This window comes from Papaver somniferum, chromosome 3 (assembly GCF_003573695.1).
Source record: "Papaver somniferum cultivar HN1 chromosome 3, ASM357369v1, whole genome shotgun sequence".
Taxonomy (NCBI): Eukaryota; Viridiplantae; Streptophyta; class Magnoliopsida; order Ranunculales; family Papaveraceae; genus Papaver; species Papaver somniferum.
Genome location: NC_039360.1, coordinates 134,385,486 through 134,407,623, shown reverse-complemented (window position 1 = coordinate 134,407,623; position 22,138 = coordinate 134,385,486). Strand labels below are relative to the sequence as shown.

Sequence of the window (22,138 nt, the reverse complement as noted above, 5' to 3'; positions counted from 1 at the left end):
ACTCCCTCCCTCCTTTTCTCTTCTTTCTTTTTCTTTTTTTTCGATAAGTTTGCATAAAAGGAAAAAAAAAATAGTTCACCAGCAACCAATGTTGGTGCAGCCATACCTCCTAAATCATTATGAAAGTCCGAGATAATAAAACTAGGAATATTTCCTATCCAAACTCCTTCATGTTTCTTGGCAACAACATTTTTAGCTAATGTCTTTGCTTAAACTTCATTTGATCAAATGAACCTTCACTTGGTTATACTGCTCCCTCAATCCCCATATAAAGGCAGACTTTTGAATTTTTGTAGAATAAATAGGCGAAAATCCAATTCAAAGAGTGTTTTTCTCTACATGCTCTTATCTATCTTACAAAAACAAATGGTTTTTGAACAATCCGACGGTTCTTAAACAGACTATCTTAACCGATCTATGGCTCCCACTGCTCTGAAAGTGTAACAAAGTAAAGGAGACAAATCGTGGCTCAAATTGTATCCCCATTCTACGCCATATTGAACGTCTGTGAGTAATTCAATCCTCCTCACTCCCCCTTCTCTCGGTAAATTTTATTACATTAATTCTACCGAGTTAATGAAAACCGTTTCTTTTCTTCTCACTGACAATGTGAAACGTTTCTGTGAAATTAAAGCTCAATTAGTGGGTTATATAAACCAAAGAACTAAGCCGCTTCTCTTCTTCGCAGACGCAAATCTCAGGTATGACTCACAATTTTCTAATTCTAAATTATTGTTCGGCTTCACTGGATTCATGGTGCCTCTGGCACGCATGTTTCAGTCATCTATGCGGGTTGATTTGATTTTGTTTTTCACCTTTTCATACGATATTTTATTGTTTACTGGGTATTTTTGTTGAAGCTCTAACATGCTTTTAAGAACTTTTTGTGTTTTATTTCTGGTGTTTTCTTAAGTTGATTTTGAAGGTATATGCGAATTATCAAGTTTTGATTGCTTTCTGAAGTTGAAAAAGAAATCATCGAGATTTCTAGATGGGACTGCCACTTTTACCAGGTGATGTGATCAACACTTTGTTACCACCTCCCTGCAGAGAGCTCAAATATTATTTTAAGTCGCGATTAATATCTCAGTGTATGTCACACAAGGCCAATATGTGTTTAACGCATTGTATGCTGACGATAATGAAATTGTCTTTTCTTTTCGGTCCCTTTTGCTGTGTTTACGATTTAGTTTACTCATTGGTCAATTGTAATGTGTATATAATGAACAATGTGGTGTAGGAAGGTAGTCTTACGGTTCTGAAATGAATGACTTAAAATGTATGTGACCGCTTTTCAGTATGTCTTTTTGATCTTTGCATGCTCATTTTATAAGCAATATTCCAGTCTTTTTACAGGTCTTCGTGTCCTCAAGGTTTTTCCCCTTTACCTTAATGGTGTGCTTAGAAGAAGTTTTTTAGTCAGATTTGAGTCAATTTTGATATACCGTTCAATTGGTTATTTTTCCCACTTGCAGGCTGGAGTCTGTTTTGATTTCCCATTCATAAGTTCAGGGATGTAAGTGTTAATGATCGATGGCAGTGTAAGTAAGACCAACACTTCTAAGAAATTATATCTAACTTACCGGCTTATTTGTCGTTCTTTTAGAGATGGTAGAGATGGTTTGAAGCTGTCTCTTCCCTTTTTAAACTTCACAGAGACTAATAGATAGTGTACTTACTGGTAACACACTTAAAGAATCATGTGCCCTAACAAATTGTTAATTCAACCATTTCATTTCTTTGGTCTTAGTTATTGTTTGCTTGGTTATGAAACAATCTGTTTGTCATTATCGACCATTTATTTGCTTTTATATCGACCATTCATGTAATATCGAACATTTGTAATCTGAAACCTAAGATATAAGTAACCAACAACTAGCTAGGTTTTACTTGCTATGGACCTTCAGTGTGTACTAACATATCATTGTCCTTTAAAATTTAGCCACGACTTTAAAGTTCTGAAATTTTCCCTCGATTGTTTTGCAGTAAATGATGTTGCAAAGAACTCTTCATGCACGCTTAATCAACCCAATGTTTATGGACCAACCATTCCTCGGTGGGATGGAGTTGGTTAGAACGGTGTATGGCAGCACGATCATGGACTCGGGGACTCCAGAATCATTAGCACTGATAAAGAACTAATTGAACAATCATTAACAAAAATAAAGGAAACGCAAAGCAGTGCTCTTTCTCTTCTCATGCCAGCATTATGATCTGCAAAAAGAAAGGAAAAAAAAACACGATTTTGTGCCACAAAGAGTTCAAACAAGTGATTCTTTTTTTTTTTTTTTGGTGGAGGGTGATGTCGGTGCAGGTCTTTTTGCTGTCAATGGGTTCTATTAGTGGTGGTGGCAAGTGGACATGTTGGTGCGGATGTAAACAATCTCAATTGCTGCTAATGGTGTTCATAATCTGTGCACTAGCAGCAATAATCAAGATACAATGTAAATTTTAAAGTTCCAAACCATACATTGTGTTGTACCTTGAATGGATTAAACAAAATTCAGATAACTATTTTGGGACTAACCAGAGTTTAGGAAGTTGGGTACTGTTTTAATTTTTATGCGCTTCTGTTGATAACTTCATGCTGTCGTGAATTGTTCGTATTATTGTGGTTATATGGTGAAATTTCACGAAAAACATTCGAAGTCTATCAGAGAGCGTTGAAAGAGAACGGTGGGTGATTAGGACAAAGAATCCAGTAAGTAGAGATCCAAAGGTCAGGAGAAACCGAGAAAGTATGTTAAGGGCGTCGCAAACATGCGGAAGCACAATAAAAAAAATGAAATGTCTATGGGATGTTTCCACAAAAGAAATGTCTATGGGCTTTTTCTTGCCCATCATGAAAAATTTTATGTTTCCACAAATTAATTTTTACTATTCTTTTTGCTTTTTTAAGCATACTATTCTTTTTGTATCAAGATCCTAAAAAAAAAAAATCTTTTATCTCTGGTTAGAATAAATATTATGAAAACTATAATTTTTACCTTAATAAGTTTAAGCAAAATCAAATTATTGATAAACTTCCAGTTTTCTATTATGATAACGTTAAGTATAATTAGCATAAAATTAGTTTTTTGCTCGCACTAAGTTTCCCATGAAATATTAGGGAAACTTCCGATTTTCATTAAGAAAAAAAAATAGCCAAAATTGGTGAAGGATCATTACAAGTGAAAATTTCAGTTTCATCAATAATAACATTAAATAAGATGAAAAATGTCATTAAATTAACTGACCGGTAATCTATTGAAAAAAATTAAAATCAAATAAAAAACAATTTAAGAAATTAATTGAACAAGATCAAATTCATAATTATTTTACTAATGAAACCATTAATGAAAAACACATCTCATCGACAAGTAAATTTGATAAGATCGAAGGATATTTGCTACTATCAAACGTCATATTCTAGGACTCAAGAAACAGTGTGGAGATCAAAATTGTTAGAGGGACGAGAAAAATATATGTTTCAAATATAAATCATTCTAATGGCAGGTCTCTAAAGAGCCAAAGCCTGTCATTGTTTATCAGAAAAAAGTTACTAAAATATGTATTTTGACTAATAAATTCAAAAGATAACATAATTCGGTACGAACAACAACACAGTCCGGGCCGTTACGGCACGGGTTATATTCTAGTTTATTATACATAGATAATCATTAGTACAAAACAAAGCTAGGCTAAGTTTGTCTGTGTTAGTGGTGGTCAGGATTTTGTCCAGACAAAGATAAATCAAGGGTTGTGGTTCTCCTGACCACCCCCTACAACTCGCACGCGTGGCATTAACTCTAATATTATGAATGAAAAATGAATAATCAAGTCAAGATATGGATTTTCAAAAATTGTAACGGAGAGGTTCAAACTCATGACCTATTGTGTCATAAGAGTGGGCTCTAACCAGTGTTCCACCTTGGTTGGAATTAATAGAAAAGATAAATTAACGGTGGTGGTTTGTTCATCATAATTGTTTTAATAATTAGTGTTTCACTAATTGCACATAATAAATAATCTATTCATTATAAAGTGTTCTTTACTTAGTGTTTCACTAATTTCTCATAATAAATGACTAATCATTTTTTAATTATAAATGTTTTCTTAATTAATTATAATATTTATTTCTATTAATAAGTAATATTGATAAATAATATCAATGGACATTTTTGGCAACAATGAGTAGTAGAAGAGGTGGACGCCGAAAGATTAGTGGTGGTTAAGGGCGGAGCCAAGCACAATTATATTTATTTTTGTTCTTTTATCGTAAAATGGGATACAAAGTCCATTTTTCACATGTATCCAACTTGCCAAGAATTTTTTCTCCCTCTTTCCTCAAAATCCTGGCTCCGCCCCTGATTTTTGGTGGAAGAAGTAGTGACGGTGAGTGCTGGTGAGTAGTGATGGACAGTATTAATTTTATGTTGTCGTTACAACATCGATAACATCGTAGTGTGGAAGATGTGGTTGGTTTTTTTAACACTTTTGATAAATGAAGGTACCATATATTTCAGGGATGATATCATACAAGACAATAGTTTCATGATCGTAGTTGGATCACCCAAATGGTACCCTTGTTATCTTTAGTACTATATCGTATAAATCATGGTTTTTTAATGTTAAAATAAAATTGATTGCAATACAAAAAAAATATATATATACACGGAAAAAAATAATAATGAAACTAATCAATTGACGATATTTTGTTCAATCTAAACCTCATACATGGCATTTGTAATTGAAAATTAGAGTTGCGTCCAACAACCTACATGGGGTGGGCGGCAGTGATGGTGGCAGTGGTGGAGTCAAAAATTGACATTGAGGAGGCCTACTTTAAAAAAAAACATGTAAACTTTGGTGGACTAAACCATAAATATATGTGGACAAAGTATTATTTATAAAATAAACTAAAACATTTATGTAGTTATTAAAAATTTAAGGGGTTAGAGCCAGGATAGTCAATCCTTGGCTCTTCCACTAGGTGGTGGTGGATAAAAAAAATGGATTCATATGGTTTTATGGTGGTGGCAGGTATTGGTGAACAAAAACATATTATGCTAATTTCGTAACGTCAATATGTAACGTTATATTATAAAGTATGACACGTGGTTGATCATTCTAATGTTAAAATAAACTTGATAAAACACATGTCCATTTTAAAAAATTGGTGCAATCAATTGCCATGTTAAGTAATAACTAAACGAACGATACGAATCCAGATCAGAACATATGAAATTATTTATTATCGATTTGTCTATATAAAGAGTGGTCAGGATTTGTCCTTGGAAAAGATAAATTTACCGTTGGGGTTTGTTCAACTTAACCATTTTTAAATATTTTATTAATTAGTGTCTCATTGATTGTTCATAATGATTAATTAAATTTCTATCATAAATGTCCCTTTAATAATCTGACATAAATACATAATTTTACCAAAAACTATATTAATTCTAACGGTGGCCGGTGTTTGTGAATGGTGGAGGCGGTAACATTACTATTGGTGGAAGAAATAGTGGCGGCAAATGGTTTTTATGGTGGTGGGTGTTGGTAATAGTAGTGGATAATAATAGTTTTTGCTTTTTAGTGAGTTTTATTGACCAAGTAAAAAAAAAAATCTTCACAAAACATGCAACATTGTATTGTGAAAGATGTAATTGGTTGTTTTTAGCATGATTGATAAGGACAAAAACTAAATATTTCGAGGATGATACCGGAACGTATAAGACAATATGATCATGATTGTTGGATTACCGAAACGGTATCCGTATTATATAAAGGCAATTGGTGAACCCGCGTAAGAGAACATTATCGCTCTCTCAAGTACTATTACATTCTTTTTCCTGAAAGACCATAATGTCGAGTTGTTTCGCCACAACTACCTAAAAAGACAACAACGTACTTTCACTCAATTCCCGATATAAAACCTTATTGACCTGGAAAATATATTTACATTCTAAAATATTTGTTTGAAAATTATGTTTGTTCATCAAAATCATCATAAAAAACTCTAAATCATAAATCTAAATTTTTCCTCCGATGTTTATAGAATATTTTTTATATTTTACATTCTCAAATCATGCGACCTCTTGATTACAAATCAACAATATCAAATTACGGATCAATATGTATAGGTTTCATTTACTGGGTTAGAATGTATAGTAGATACATATGGGTAGATCACACAAAGCAGAACATGACTGAGAATAGTTCAATATTTTGGTCAAGAAATAAGGTCAAAATTTTAAGATTAACTTTCTATAGGACTAATTAGATCGGCTTCGATAGGAGCCGATTAAAATATGGATTAATAATAATTTCCACGTAAGACAATTGCAAAACATAGTTTGTCTAACTCTGCCTATGTAAAGCGTGGTCAAGATTTTTCTTTCCTCAATTGCTATGTTATGTGAGAAGAAGGTGATATCTAAGATTGAGGTACAATTCAAATCTATTAGATTCATACCATTTACAACTGGACGCCTTGAAAAAAACCGACGTGTTGTTATTATTATTACAGTTAAGGGATACATTGACCACACTTGCGCAAATAGATCACTTCGCAAATGATTGGTGTTGCATGTACTGTCAAATTAATGAAGGAAATAAATATAATTTCCTTAGTTACAACACATTTCCCATATTCTATTACAATTTTAAAACCCTTATCATCTAAATAAATATAGTTTCCTTAGTTACAACACATTTCCCATATTCTATTACAATTTTAAAACCCTTATCATCTAAAACACCACAAGAAACAAGATTTTTGCAGATGTACGGAACATGAAGAGCTTCATTCAAAGTGAGAGTCTTGCCAGAAGTGAGCTTGAGCCCAACTTTGATTTTTCCTACCCGAAGCTGCAGATGAGTTACACATATAGAGTTTCTCGCCTTCCCCTACCTTATTATGAGAGGTGAACATATCTCTGTTTCCACCGACATGTTTGGTAGCACCAGAGTCTACCCACCAGTCTCTCACATTTGTTACCAAATTTACTTCAGACACCGTGCCAGAAAATTCATCTTTGTTGTTTTCAATCAAATTAACATTATTTTTCTTTTTAAGATCCTTACGGTTTCTACAGTGAAGCGCCATATGTCCAGGATTTCCGCAAGCATAGAAATCACCCTTAAGGCCAGAAGCAGTGTCCGGAGTATTTTGGATATGGTAACTTAGACGTGATGTAAGACTTATGTTCTTTTTTATTTTAGTTTTTCCACAATCTATTTATTTAAGAAAAATAAACATTGCAAATACATAACATCAACAAAAATTGGACAGATTGCGTTTGACAATAATGGATGCTGATGGTCCGGAAACGGCAAAAGAAAGGAATTGTTGTAGAAGAATTATTGGGATATACAACGGATTACTTGATAGGAATGAAAGAGGCATAACTATTTCGATTCTGAAATCACATAAAGTTCACAGTAGAAGATGACATCAAGTTTAAAGTTAGTAACAAACATAATATGGCTAACTAAAATGTTAAAAACAAACAGGATATATAAACTTAGAAAGTCATGGGACTTGAAGAGGCCAATTTTGAAAACTACAATCTTAGAAAGCAACGATACACAATACCATAAATTTTTTTTATAAATATTCAACGTAGAAGATGTCAACTTTTGGTAAAGGATCTATTGACAACCTATTAATTTGAAATAGGATCAGGGAGTACAATATGTGTTCAAGGTTCTTTATGAGGTAATGTGTCGCCAGATTGTATTCCAAGTGAAGGTAGGAACATATAGAAGTGACAAAATGTCCAAGACTTTTGAAGTTACCAAAGCCTTCGTTAAGACGAACTGCTGGGCACAATACTTTGTTGAAGATTTAATGGCAGAGGTTCGCATATATACAGTCCCTTCGAAAATGTAATGGGTACACATTTTAAACATTGTCATCTAATGGATGTTGAAAAATTACAGGAAAATCATGTCACATTGGAGAGTTTGTATCACCGTTCCATGCAAAAAAATATTATTCTTTGCCTATTTGGAGGATCGACAACATGACCATGATAGATGAGTCAGCTGGAGCGAAATAGGAGCATGGGGAGACTTTTATGGATGATATTAATTTGTTGATTTCACTGACGCTGCTGATGACATATTTCAAAAGAAAATTAAACTTTCATGTTCATGTAGAGCATTATCTCATTATAAGCAATGAACCTAAATAAAAAAGTGTCTGGAAGTTAAGATTATATTTCTTTCGTTTGAGCAAATCTCTGGCGGTAAAATATTAAAGGAAAAAAATAAGAAAAAAAGAGAGGAAAATCCCAACTATTTTTATGACAAACTCATATTAAATCATAAGGAGTTGATAAGTATTCAGGACACAATTATACAATATATTAAAAATGAACCAACATCATGGCCGTGCCGTTAAGGCACGGGTTAAGGGCTAGTTGTCTTACAAATGGGACAAAGGTTCAAACACGAAAATACATAAAATATCTGGAAAATCAAGATAATTTCTTAATCTAATAGTAGATTAGTGAACTTGGATTTACAAGAAATTATTATAAAGAAATTCTGAATCCCTTGTTAGTCAATAGGAACTTCTGAAAATCTCTAAGAGTTACTCTTATTGGATAGAAAATTTCTAAAAGTCTTTGACATTCTCTGTTTTTGGATTTGATTTTGAAATCAGTGATGTATTGCTTTGACGAATTTCCAGGGACTTTATGTTAAAAAATACTATAAAGGGCTTGAATAAAGTCTTTCCAGAATAGGTTATATTTTCAAAGACTTTGTTCTTTTTATTTTAAGAAATAAAAATCAAAATGATTATAATAATAACAACAATGACGGCAACGAATATTACATGAAACTAATTGGAAGCCTAACAAGCTAAGCTCCAACGGCGTACTACTACATTAATTGAACAGGTTGTCATGCTAGTCTACCAGCGAGCCTCATAAGGAACCAACCAAGGGATCCGAAGCGGATAGTGGGACTGACTATGTCGCAAGGAGGCAAGCTAACTCTACCTTCTATGTCAAATACTGCAATATTGCGCCATCGGGGACTCAAACCTGGGACCTCCTGGAGCGCATCAACCTTTTAGAAATGGGGATGACCAGCTGAGCTAGCTAAGTTTCAATTAAGTCCGTATAAATAGAAGGAAAAAAAAACACTAATCCTACATTCCAAAACTCGTAAGATTTATGACATATTCCAATCCCTCGTGACATGTTCTAATTTATAGTTGACTACATTCCAAAACTTGGTCTAATTTATAGTTGACTAAACAGTTACAATTTTTATTTTCCTTGCAATGACTTATATTTTTTCACTTAATTATTGCACATTTATTTTTTAGAATGAGTTTTGTATAATAGTTCTTTTTTTTTAATATTTGTAAGATGAAATTCTTATTCTTCATGGTAATTTTATTTCATGAGATTAAGTTTGATCCTCCTCGATGCAACACTAACTATCTCTTTAGACAAACCTTTCGTGAAAGGGTCTGCCATATTTTCCTTGGATCTCAATAAATGGAAATACCGCCTACCGAGATTAGTTGTTTCAAAGAATTGTGTCTTCTACAAATATGTATAGACTTCCTGATATAAACAATGTTCTTAGCTTTAGATATAGCAGATTAACTACCACAATGAATAGATATAGATGGCATAGGCCTATGCCAGAGAGGAATGTCTTCTAAAATGCATCTTAGCCATTTAGCTTCCTCTCCTGCTTTATCTAACACAATAAACTCTGATTTCATATTGGAAAGAGTTACACATGTCTGTTTAGAAGATTTCCACGATACAGACGCACCTGCTAGAGTGAATACATATCCACTCTTAGACTTAGACTCCTCTGAGTCTATTATCCAATTTGCATGCAAAATCCCTCAAGGATGGCAGGATACCTTTATAATTCAAACAAAAGGTCGTAGTCTACTTTAAGTACCTTAACAAATTTAATAAGTGCATCCCAGTGCATATGCCCAAGATTAAAGGTATACTTGTTTAACCTACTCCCAGGATAAACAATGTCAAGTCTCGTACAATATATCAAATACACCAGACTTCCTATAACACGAGAGTATTGAAGTTGGTTAACTCCCTCACCCTTGTTCTTCTTGAGATTACAAAAAAAATTCATATGGACTACAAGCAGGTATATTATTAAACTGATTATATTTCTTAAGTATAGATTCAACACAATGAGATTGAATCAAACTGTAGCCATTAGAACTTTTTCTAATCTTCACACATATTACATCAGCGGGGCCTAAGTCTTTCATGTCAAATTTTACATTCAACAGTCTCTTAGCATAGTTAATAACATCCATGTTTGTACCAAGTCTGAGCATATTATCAACATACAATTGCACAGGAATCCTTGACGAGTTTGGTGTAAACACACTTGTCATATTCATTAATTTTAGAAACACTAGAAATCATCATATGATCAAAAATTTCATGCCACTATTTACGTGCTTGTTTCAAACCATATGATATGGTTAAGAAGAATACAATTAGTAAGATACAATATTTCTTCAGAAGTGGCTTCATCAGCAAGAAAATTAATCAGACAAGAAATATGTTGGTGCCTAAAGTAAAACTCCAAGTCTCTGGATGACTAAATACCCATTGCATTGTGCAACGTATCTTATACCCTTATTTTCAATCTTATGGCCAGAAGAATGAAGCATCTCCTCAACAAAGTAATATCTCCTCTACAATCTGCTTACGTACAAGGAAGACTCACGGATAACATTTCTCTTGCACATGAGAATGTCTATACTCTTAAGAGAAATAAGAAAGGAGATAGTCATTTGGCACTAAAACTAGATATATCGAAGATATTCGACAAAAATTAGAGTGGAGCTTTATTATAGAGGTTATAAAGAGAATGGGTTTCTCGGACTAATGGTGTTCACTAGTATTTCAGTGTATATCCACTACTGAAATTTATGTGCTTCTCAATGGCCAACCATGAAATATTTTTCTCATACAACAAGAGGCATGCAGTAAGGAGATCCAATTTCTTCGTATCTTTTTATTATTGCTATGCAAGCATTCTTGAGAGCAATTGTGGTAGCCAAGTATTGCAAAGAGCACCTCCTAAAAATCATTTGCTTTTTGCATATGTATGCTTAATATTTTTAATGCAAACCTAGATAATATAAAAAAAATTATAAGTTATTCTTCAATCAGTCGATTCAGCTTCAGCTAGCTCTTAAACTACTAGAAGTCTTGTTAGAGCACTGCTCGGTCGAACTCGCAAGCGTTGCTATCTCAAGCTTGTTATCAAGTTTAGTTGCCAAAAATATAAGTCTTGATTTCTAGTCTACCTATAGCTAAGTCTTGGATTAGGATAGAAAGTGTAGTTGAGCATTATACTTCAGGGCGTTTATCGATTGAAAACGAAGAACTACTACGGGGAGCTTCTGGAACTTCATCAACAAAAGGTATGTGGAGACTTGAACCCATCTATCACTCAAGAGTCTATCTACTCTATATCCCTATTTGAGACAAAAGTCGTATAGCTATATAGACTTCGATTATACACATTTGATATTTCGAGCTGAGTTTAACTCGCTTACATATTTCTCGAAATATGTGTTGGTAAGATTTATCTTTAAACAAGTTCATCTTATATTCTTGACGAAAGTCAAAAAATGATCATGTGAAAATCACCTGGTAATATCTTACATGATTTGTGTGAGACAGTCATTTGATGTAGACTCGGAATGTTTCGTATTGATGATTCGATCACTTGAAAATTGCTTTGAAGCTAATAGTTTGTGTGAGACATCTATTCCCGTCTTCCAAGAATGTTTCAATGGTTGAAATGAGAATTTAGAACAATTGGACTTAAGCATAGCATGCGTACTTGCATATATGTAATCCATGTCCGGGAAACATGGTATGCATACCCGTATGCGTACTGGTTTGTTTGTGAATTCCGGGAACCTGGTATGCGTACCGGTACGCGTACTAGCGTAAGGTTCAGGTACGGAATTTTCTGCTGAGTTTGGATGGTATGCGTACCAATTCACGTACTGGCGAAACCCAAACTTGCTCCGGCTACTTAGGTATGCGTACCCGTATGCATACCTAAGTGGATGATGTTCTAAAATCGGTTTGTTCATGAACTAATACATTTATATAATAAGGAATGCAATCTTTTGAAAACCGTGGCTATTATGTTCATGACTTGATTCGAGCGAATCAAAATCGATTTTGCTTCAATTGTGTCTCGTATGCTTCTATGATAATATAAACAATTGAACAACTCTAGAACTAGTTTCATTTGAGTCATTTGAACTAGTTATGGTTAAGATGAATAAGGTCGATATGAAATTGTTCATATGGCTAACTTCAGTTAACTATTGTTGAGCCAACAAGGTGCACACGTTCAGGTACGGTTACTCATATCTGAATGAAGGTACATTTCATTTGTGTGTAACAAGCTAAGTTCGATCTAACGATTGAAAGATATTAGCTTGAGTCTAATCAGGCTTTCATATAACGGTGAATATTGAATGCTTTGTTACCAAGGTAACATTGATTTCAAACCCTTATTTGAAGACTATATAAAGGAGAAATCTAGCAACTGGGAAACCTAATCCCCACACCTCCTGTGTGATACTAGTTGCGACTAAAGTCGATTCTCCTTTAAACCTTAGGTTTTTCACGAAACCCTGTAGGTTAACGACTTAAAGACTTCATTGGGATTAGCCATACCCAACTATTTTCTCTGTAGTTGCGTGACCTGATCTTGCATTTTCTATCGTATTGAGTACTATCTTCTCTAAAATTGGCTCGAGATTTAATCTCCGATAGGCAAGATAAAAAGTAATCACAAACATCTTCGTCTCATCGTTTGTGATTCAACAATATCTTGTTTCGCTACCATGCGATTAAGAATACTGTGAGGTGATTGATATTTCTAGGCTGTTCTTCAGGAATATAAGTCCAGTATATCAATTGATTCCTGTTCACCTTGATTTATCAAAAGATGGAACAAATCTCATAGGTTTATCTATGGGAGACAGATTTATCTATACAATAGACTATTTTGTGTGTGACAGATTTATTTATCAAGTCTTCGACTTTGGGTCGTAGCAACTCTTAGTTGTGGGTGAGATCAGCTAAGGGAATCAAGTGTGTAGAGTTCTGCTGGAATTCAGAGATGTAAGGAGCGCAACTGTACATTGATCAGTGTGAGATTGGTTAGGGCTCAACTACATTTCAGTCCGAAGTTAACTTGGAGTAGGTTAGTGTCTGTATCGGCTTAATACAGTGTGGTTTTCAAATCTAGACTAGGTCCCGGGATTTTTCTGCATCCGCGGTTTCCTCGTTAACAAAATTTCTGGTTTCTGTGTTATTTCTTTTCCGCATTATATTTTGTTATATAATAGATATATCACAGGTTGCGCGTAGTTCAATCAATTAGAGAATCCAACCTTTGGTTGTTGATTATATTGATTGACACTTGAACATTGGTCTTTGGTAACGTTCAAGTTGTTTCACATAATAATCAGGCTCACGGATTATATCTGTTTGATTTGCTTATTACATTATGAAACAGAGATACAACTCTTGTATATATTTCCATTGATTGAGTCTGACTGTCTAGTTGATTCTCTTGGAATTATATTGGAGTTTTTCCATACATATTGCTAAGAGAAACATTGGGTGTGGTTATTAGACCCCCGCTTTTTCAAGTCTATTATCTCTTTCGCCAATAATCTAAGCCCATCTGTTGTTGCTAACATCACTCATATGCTTCAAGTTAAAAGGAAGAATCCACATGAAAGGTACCTAGGTATCCCTCTCTTCCTCAAAAAACGTAAAAAGTTTTTTTTCAATAATTTTACAGAGAATATGGAGAGTAGGTTGTCTAGATGGTAGGTAAAATCTCAATCTCAAGCTGGGATATCGGTTATGGTAAACAATGTGTTAAATACAATTTCTCTTCGCCAAATGAGATTTTTCAAACTCCCGGAAGAAATTATTAACAAGATGATTTATATTCAATTATGTATTTGGTGGAACAAACCAGATGGAAAATGCCTTTTTTTTAAACTGCTTGGTCTAATGTGTGTAAGACTAATGATGATGTTGGTTTAAACTTCATGGACCTAAGGTGTTTTAACCATGCCTTGCTCGCAAAGTCAGCATGGAGAATATGTACTGTTAAATATGGCGTATCGTCCCCCTCTCTTAAAGCTAAGTACTTCGGAAAAAAAATCCTCTTCATGCCTCTAAAAAGGTGGACTCTACATGGTCTTGGAAGAGCATTAGTTCATAGTTTACATTTATATAGAAATTCAGTTTTTCGTCAGTTGGAAATTAATGAAAATACTTATCTGGAGTGATAAATGGACAAAGAGAATGGATAATCCTCCTCATTGTTCTAGTAGTGCAAGTCCTACATCGTATTCTTATGTGTCTGAGCTCATTGATGCAGGCGATAAGAGTTGGAAGGCTAATTTGGTTAACATGGTTTTTGATCAAACTATAATTCAGAAAATCTTAGCAATAAAAATACCTCTGAATGGTGAAGGAAGATTGATGTGGACTTTGACAAAAAAAAAATGGATGTTTTACAGTCAAATCATCCTATTAAGCTTTGTATAATCCATAGTATTACAGTGGTCATCATAGGAATGTCTCTTCCTCTAGTAATATATGGAAGCAAGTATGGATCCTGAATACCATCCCTAGAATCAAATTATTCGTTTGGAAGTGCGTCAAAGATTTCCTCCCATCAAAAGAAAGACTAAGCAGAAGACTGCCACAAGAAGATAACATCTGCAGTAGGTGTAAGGATGGAACTGAGACTATACTACACATTCTTCGTGATTGTCCTTATGCTAGAGTTATATGGTTATGTGCAAGCTATAGATTTGCATATTATCAAATATCATATACAAAAGAGTGGATTTCATCTTGGTTTAATTAGTACATATATCTCCATGATAGCAAGAATGTCCATCATAAGATGGTTTCTGTGGAAGGAGAGATGTCGTGTTATTTTTATAATATTTTCTCTCCTCGCATGTTTACTCATGCGATAAATAACTTCCTCAACAACTCTAACTATGTTTCAAATAGTTCTAAACAAGCTAGTTTGTTTTTGTGAAACCTAAGTTGACTCCTCCTCACAGAAACTTTATCAAGATCAATATCGATGCATCTTATTGTCATGTTACAAAATCTGGTGGGTAAGGACTAATTTTCAGGAATTTTGCAGGTACACACTTATCATCGAGATGCACCACTTTCAATGAAGCAATGTGATCTGAGCACTTGGATTGCTTAGCTCCCTTAGAGTTTGTGAAGTGGGCATTGCAGTTGAAATACAAGAAGATCATTATTGAATCATACTATCTTAGTCTTATCAAAGCAATTTAAGGTTTAGATGGTGATGTTCTGTAGGAGCTTAGGGGAATAATTGAAGACATTATTTTTCTTTTAAATTCATTTGAGAACTGGTGTTTTAAGCACACCGATAGCTTAGCTAATAAGTGTGCAGATGAGTTGACGTAATTTGCTCGAAAATAGAGTATCTCTAGTAGTTGGATGGTTGGTCCTCCTCAACTCCTGTTGAACCTTACCGAGCACGGCAGTGCTTAGTTAATCTACTTTTTTCTTTAAAAAGAAAAGGAAATAAAATATCGAGTTTTCAAAAATCAAAAATCAATAGAAATTGGTTGACTCATACATGCGCGCAGGTAATAGCCATGGAAAATGACTCTGATTGAAAGGGAAGTAAACAAACAACGCCAAAAAAAGCAAGAAAAGGCAAAAAGAAGACAAGATAATAGCCGCTTCTTGGCTCATTTTGGGATGGAGAATTCAAATTCATTTTATAGGCAAAATGAGAAGATGAAATCGATGCACAATTAATGTGACAAATTATGTTGCATAATACCGACATAAAACAGTTAAAAACCGAATGAAAATAAAATATTATTTAAAAAAAATGGATAGATATTGGTTTATCCACACATGCACATGTATGCAGTAGATATGTAAGTGTTTCTGAATTTTTTTTTTATTTTTTTTTTGACATAACTGGTTCACCTTTTATTAAAAAGAAAAATAAACAAGGCTTTAAAGCCCAATTAACGTGGTCGTGCCAAATGGCCCAACTCAATGTCAGTTATTACATCAATGTAAATCTAAAACCGCTTTCCAATTTATCAAGAGATCTCTGCAACTGTAAGATTTGAACCAATCAAAGAGAGATCCCCATTGATAAACTTCTCTTTTTACTTCTAGAATTAACCAGTCTTTTTCTCTTCCCCTTAGTTTTGTCATTACTCTTCTGTTTCTTTTCCTTAGGATTAACCAGTTGTTACATCAATGTAGAGTGTTTCTGAACTTAGTAACAAGGATTGGAAGGAAAGTAAAAAACCAATTTATAAAACAAAGCAATTAGAGGTAATTAGAGGTGAAAAGAATGTGGGATAGTAGCTGCTTCTGGAATCATTTTGGAATGAAGAATTCGAATTCGTTTTAGAGTTGGATTACTTCATCATCTTCTGAAATCAATAAAACCGTCTATGGTTATGGAACAAATCATTTGATTTCACGCAATAATTCAACCTAAAACACCTTGAAAATCAAAAGGGGAAAGATAAAGGTTGGAATGAACGAAAGAGGAAGTGAATAAAAATGAGGAGAAGTACGGGTTCTCATGTGTGCATAAACACGGAAACTGCTGCTCAAGATCAACGCCTTGACCAAGACGGAAGCTGAGCTTCTATTTTCTATTGTATGAACGAAAATTCAATTTTTGTCTCATTATGCTGGCGAAATTTGAACATTATGATATGTACCTCTTTTTTGTGAGAAATTGGATTAATTGTCCAAATATTTTTAAAACATGGTTCTAATGGACGAGTAAAAGTCAATATAGGTGAATGGACACCGAAAAAATAGCAAGGATGAATCTGGATTCATCCTGGCTTAAACTTAAAAAATAGCGAGGGTGAAACTAGATGCATCCTAATGTAAAATAAAAATAAGAAAAAATATTTGAAAATGGGTAGGATGAAATTGTTTACATCCTGGCTATTTTTACATTCTCGTCCATTTAAACAGTATCAAATTTTACATGTCTTTTCCACGCAGGAATCGTCTTTATTGGGTTAATTGACCAACTTTGTGTTTTTTTACCCGGCGATACTAGAGCTATAGGCAAAATGGCCAACCATAATGCCTGGCCTAAAGAGGGATACTTTTTCTATTCTCATTTCTCACAACGTGGACATCAAACTTGGGAATGCTCACGAGTCCACGACTCACTAGCAGCCCCACAGCACTATAGGTTCATTTCAATTTCAATTTGGGTGGGAATGCTTAAAAAAATTTAAAAAAAAAAAAAAAAAAAAAAGGTTCATTTCAATTTGGGAGGAAATGACGCCAGAAATGTGACATCATTTTAACAGATTCTCCCACCCACTTAGATTCCAGATCGAAAAGCAAGTAACGCGGAAGAAGGTTTTAGTAAATGTTATTTGTGTATATATAAATGCATATTGTAAGGACTTATTTTTGGAATCACGAATATTAGTCATAAATATTTGCAACTCATTGTCTCTCCTTCGAAACGGTTTCTTTCTTTCTTCCCCTCAATCATTTCTATGCTTCACCATCCAATCAGAATTCCCTTAAACTTTCTTTTTTCTTTTTTTGGAAAATTTTTCATCTTCACATTTGGAACTCTATGCACAAACTAACCTGGATTCCCTTATTCAGATCTACTTCCTAAGAACATGGAGAGAAAAGATGATGATTGGGATCAAAGGCCATTGATGGAGCTAACCCAAGCAAAAGGGCTAGTAGAACAACTACAAACTCATGTCATGGATTCCCCTTCCGCTACTACTAATGGCAAAGAGTTGATGACAAAAATCACATCTTCTTATAAAGCCTCACTTTCCATGTTGAATGGGGTCAAGTTTGAAGATGGTGCAAACTCTCTATCCATGTTGAAAGGGATCAAGTACTTAGAAGGTGGTGAACCCTCTCTTTCCAAGTTGAACCGAATCAAGTTAGAAACTGGCGAAAACTCTCTTTCCATGTTGAGTGGTGTCCAAGGTGGCGATCCACCTAAAATGACCGGATCATCAACGACGGCTATCATTCCGACCGACTCACCTCGTTCCCCCTGTGGAAGCCTTGGAAACCATGATGACTCAAATCTCGTAAGAAAGCAGTCTAAAATAAGGTACACACATCATCTTCAAAAAGAACAAAACAAAGGTAGGAATTTGTGATTAAGCATGTATTCCCATAATATATATTGTTATTCAAAATCTCAATGAAATTAAATGTTGTGCATGAATTTCATCCTATATTATTCGGAAAATGGTTCATTTGTCCAAATATTTTTAAATCACGGTTCAAATGGACGATTAAAAAATAGTTTGGGTGAAATGGTCAAAAAAACAAATAGTAAAGATGAAACTGGATACATCCTGTGTAAATTAAAAATAAGAAAAAATATTTGAAAATGGGCACGATGAAACTGATTACATCATGCCTATTTTTACATTTTTGTCCATTTAAACAGTATCAAAATCTAACTGTCCATTTCACCCAGAAATTATTGATTTTGGTCTTTTTACCCAATTTTGTGTATATTATTTTGATCATAGAAAATGCCAACCGAGATGGAAGGAACAAGTACGCGTTTGCGAACGCTCCGGGCTCCAAGGTCCCCTGGATGATGGATACAGTTGGAGGAAATATGGACAGAAAGACATTTTTGGAGCCGTCCATCCAAGGTAAGCAGAAAAAAAAAATCTAGTTGAGATTTTTTTAACAACTTTCTTGCCAAGTTTTAGAGCCAAAGCTTGGTTGACTTTAAAAAGTGGGAGTAAACCAGAAAGCCTTTCTCCATATATCTCATTTTTTATTATTTTTTAAGGGCCTATTTCAGATGTGCTCATAGAGTTGCTCAAGGGTGTTTATCTAACAAACAAGTTCAGCGATCGGATGAAGACCCGTCTATCTTTGACGTCACATATCAAGGACTGCATACGTGTAATCAAGTTTCGCATTTACTACCAGGCCAGCCCCCAAATAAAGAGGATCAAAAGCTGAAAAATCCACAAGAAACTCTTTTGAATTTTAAAACAGGTTGTCATGTTAAAGTAGAGGATTTTATTTCCTTAATAGAACCCAAATCTACTTCATTCTCACTACCTTCTGCTTCAACACCTAATCCAAATTCTTCAAAGAGAGAAAAGAAAACAGTTGTACCGGAACTGGAGCCGCATAACCATTCCATGGATAGTCGTTTTCATCCTCCCTCTGCATCTCCTACAACTTCAAATTCCAGTTTTTTTTCTCCTTACCAAACAAACAATTTTGGAGAGCTGCAGAATTTACAATCTGATCATGATGATTTTGCTACGGTTACGGCTTCCGGTATCAGTTCTCCAAGTCAAGATTTCGGTTTGGATTTCTTTGTTGATTTTAACTCAGACATTCCATTTAGTCGTTAGTCAAGGTACGTACATTGTTGTATATGATTGACAAAAAGTTTATACAGCTAGTGACTGTCATTGGTTCACTGATTTCTTGGTGGTTTTACCGTTGCCCGATCACTTGTAGAGACTACCCCTTCTCTATATCTGTACCTCCTAATTTGGAGAAGTCCGAAGTGTAAAAAATTCTTCCATTAGCTTCTCTATCTCTATTTTCATCCTTCACGTAATGCAGGAATTGTTGGAATCATCTTCAAATTTGAAGAAACAATTGTTTAGATGATGCTCACAACTGACTCAGTTGAACTTTTATATTTCAACCTTATTCTGTTATTTAGTTATTGTCGTATGTCTTCCAAAAACAAAATTATTATATATTTAGTTAGGCTTCTTTTAAATACAGCTCATGTTTTTATTATCCATAATCATTCGACTTTAGTCAGTAGAATTTAACTATAATTTTAAATTTGACCTTTTTTTATTATTCACAGATCACAAACTAGGTTAGTGAGACAGTGAGTTGGGAAATCGGTGACTCAATAACCCACTAAAAAAAGTTTAGATTATTTTGTTTATTTATCTTTAATGAATTTATATTTAATAAATTAACCTCAACAATACGAATTTTTCACTAATATTTTCAATCAATCGAGCTAATTTAAGAAGTAAACTCAAAAACCCATAAATAAAAAGGATTTCATCTTTAGGGTTTTCCATTCTTAAATTTCGAATCTTTAATTCAACTTGCCTTGAGAAATCTTGTGAAATGGATTTAGTTTTATTTTTTTAATTCGTTTTATATATCTTGGTTAAACCTTGAAGATGATTTGGTTGAATATTTATCCAAAATTGTTTTTAAAAAAAAATTCTAGGGTTAATTTGTATATTTCAGTATAAGGAAAAAGAAAAAGAAAGGGGGGAAATAGGAAAATTATGGGTTATAAAGTTTTAAGTCGAATAATAGTGTAAAAATAGTTTGAATTAGTTAAATGTTTGAATCGGTTTTCTCTCGACTCTACTCGTCTAAACAACTATGAATCTCTTACGGACTCAGTTGGTATAGTATAGGTTATGATTTGGGCTATGTTTAATAAATTGAATTTTTTTGTGGGTTATATATAACATGGGTGATATTGAAGAGAAACCTACCAAGCCTTTAGTTATGTATATCTATTATGTAATTACGAAAATATCACTACGGTTAATTGATATTTAAAAGTAATGTAATTATGATAATTACATAGATAATTAATTTTTTGGTTTAGTACTTATTTACTATAAATTTTTAAAACTTAAACCAACGTTGAACGAAAAGCTTAATAATGTATAATTACTTATTAAAACAATGGTGAAATGACGAGGGTACCGAGTACACCACAATCTTTTCAACATCAACCTATACAGACACACCTTGTAATTTTACCAAAATAATATACTAGGGAAAGAACTACTTCAACAAGGTGTAACTTGGTAAATAGTCAAAGTTCGAGACATACTAACTATGTGATCGTACCAAGTGGATTAACGTACAAGTGCAATTACTTAATTATAACTATAACAAGGAAAGTAAAGTAGTGGCATGATACATAAGATTTTATTAACGAGGAAAAATAATTGGCAGAAAAACTACGGGACTTAGTTCAGATATGAATAATATCATAATTAAGCCTCTATACAAATTGACTACCGCAACTTCGTATAGTTAAGACCAAGTAACATCTTTTTGTTACTCAGTTCCTTCAATTTCCTACGCCTACCAGAAATTCGGTTTACGCACGTGAATATGTTTCCGCAACCAACCAATTCCGCCTACCCCTATACAAATCCCGCTATCTTGAGTTGCTTCACCTGCGGGGAAGACTTCGGCTCTCAACTCCTTTGGATCGTAACCTGAAACAGCAAAAGACTAAATATGTTTTAGCAACCAACTCAGTTATCAATCTCCCAAATCAAGATTTCGATCAGAGATAAAGTAGAGTAACTACTCTTCCATTCATGGAATATAAAATCCATTCATGGATCGTAACCCAAAACAGCAAAAGACTAAATATGTTTCGGCAGCCAACTTAGTTATCAATCTCTCAAATCAAGATTTCGATCAAAGATAAAGTAGCGTAATTGCTCTTCCATTCATGGAATATAAAATCTTTTAGTCAAAGATCAAACCAAGACATCGATTATCGAAATAATTAATGTTATTAAACAAGTTTTATCCAAGCAACTTAACAATGAGAAGCAACTAGACAATTTATTCGATCCCTAAACAAGTCTTATGTCTATTGGAATATAAAATGCTTAATTGGATCCAGAAAGCAGAAAAAGAAAAGACTTCAGTCTTCAATCTTAAAAGTAACCGCTGCACAAATAACTTGATTTCACTATGGATCAACATACACATAACGGTTGATTGATTAAAGGTTCTATCTACATATTTTGAATCACTAGATACATAATAGTCAAATCCTCAAACAAACTTGAGGGGCTTTATATAAGAAGAAAATGACCATAAAATGAACAAGTTTGATTTATCAAGGATAACTATACCGATAGTTCTTAACCAAATCAGTTAATCAAAATAACTAAAACAACAATACGATTTAGTTTCCCATATCTGTACTACTAAAAGCTTCTTGATCCCAAAGAAGACTTTAAACGAAGGCAAGAAAAGAT

At 33.8% G+C, this 22,138-nt stretch overlaps 1 protein-coding gene and 1 long non-coding RNA gene across 3 annotated transcripts; both read left to right on the top strand.

Moving 5' to 3' along the window:
- Positions 1-411: 411 nt before the first annotated feature.
- LOC113361655 lies at positions 412-2,513 on the top strand. Of its 2 annotated transcripts, XR_003365253.1 has the most exons (5): positions 412-507; positions 635-701; positions 914-1,013; positions 1,476-1,541; positions 1,987-2,513. It is a non-coding gene; the product is annotated as an uncharacterized LOC113361655 (long non-coding RNA). The 2 variants fall into 2 exon arrangements; XR_003365252.1 differs by lacking the exon at positions 412-507 and having other exon boundaries at positions 602-701.
- A 15,236-nt stretch (positions 2,514-17,749) lies between these two features.
- LOC113360005 (probable WRKY transcription factor 53) lies at positions 17,750-19,486 on the top strand. Its single transcript, XM_026603559.1, has 2 exons — positions 17,750-18,204; positions 18,919-19,486. The coding sequence occupies exons 1-2, from the start codon at positions 17,750-17,752 to the stop codon at positions 19,484-19,486; spliced, it is 1,023 nt and encodes a 340-aa protein (XP_026459344.1).
- The last annotated feature ends 2,652 nt before the right edge of the window (positions 19,487-22,138 follow it).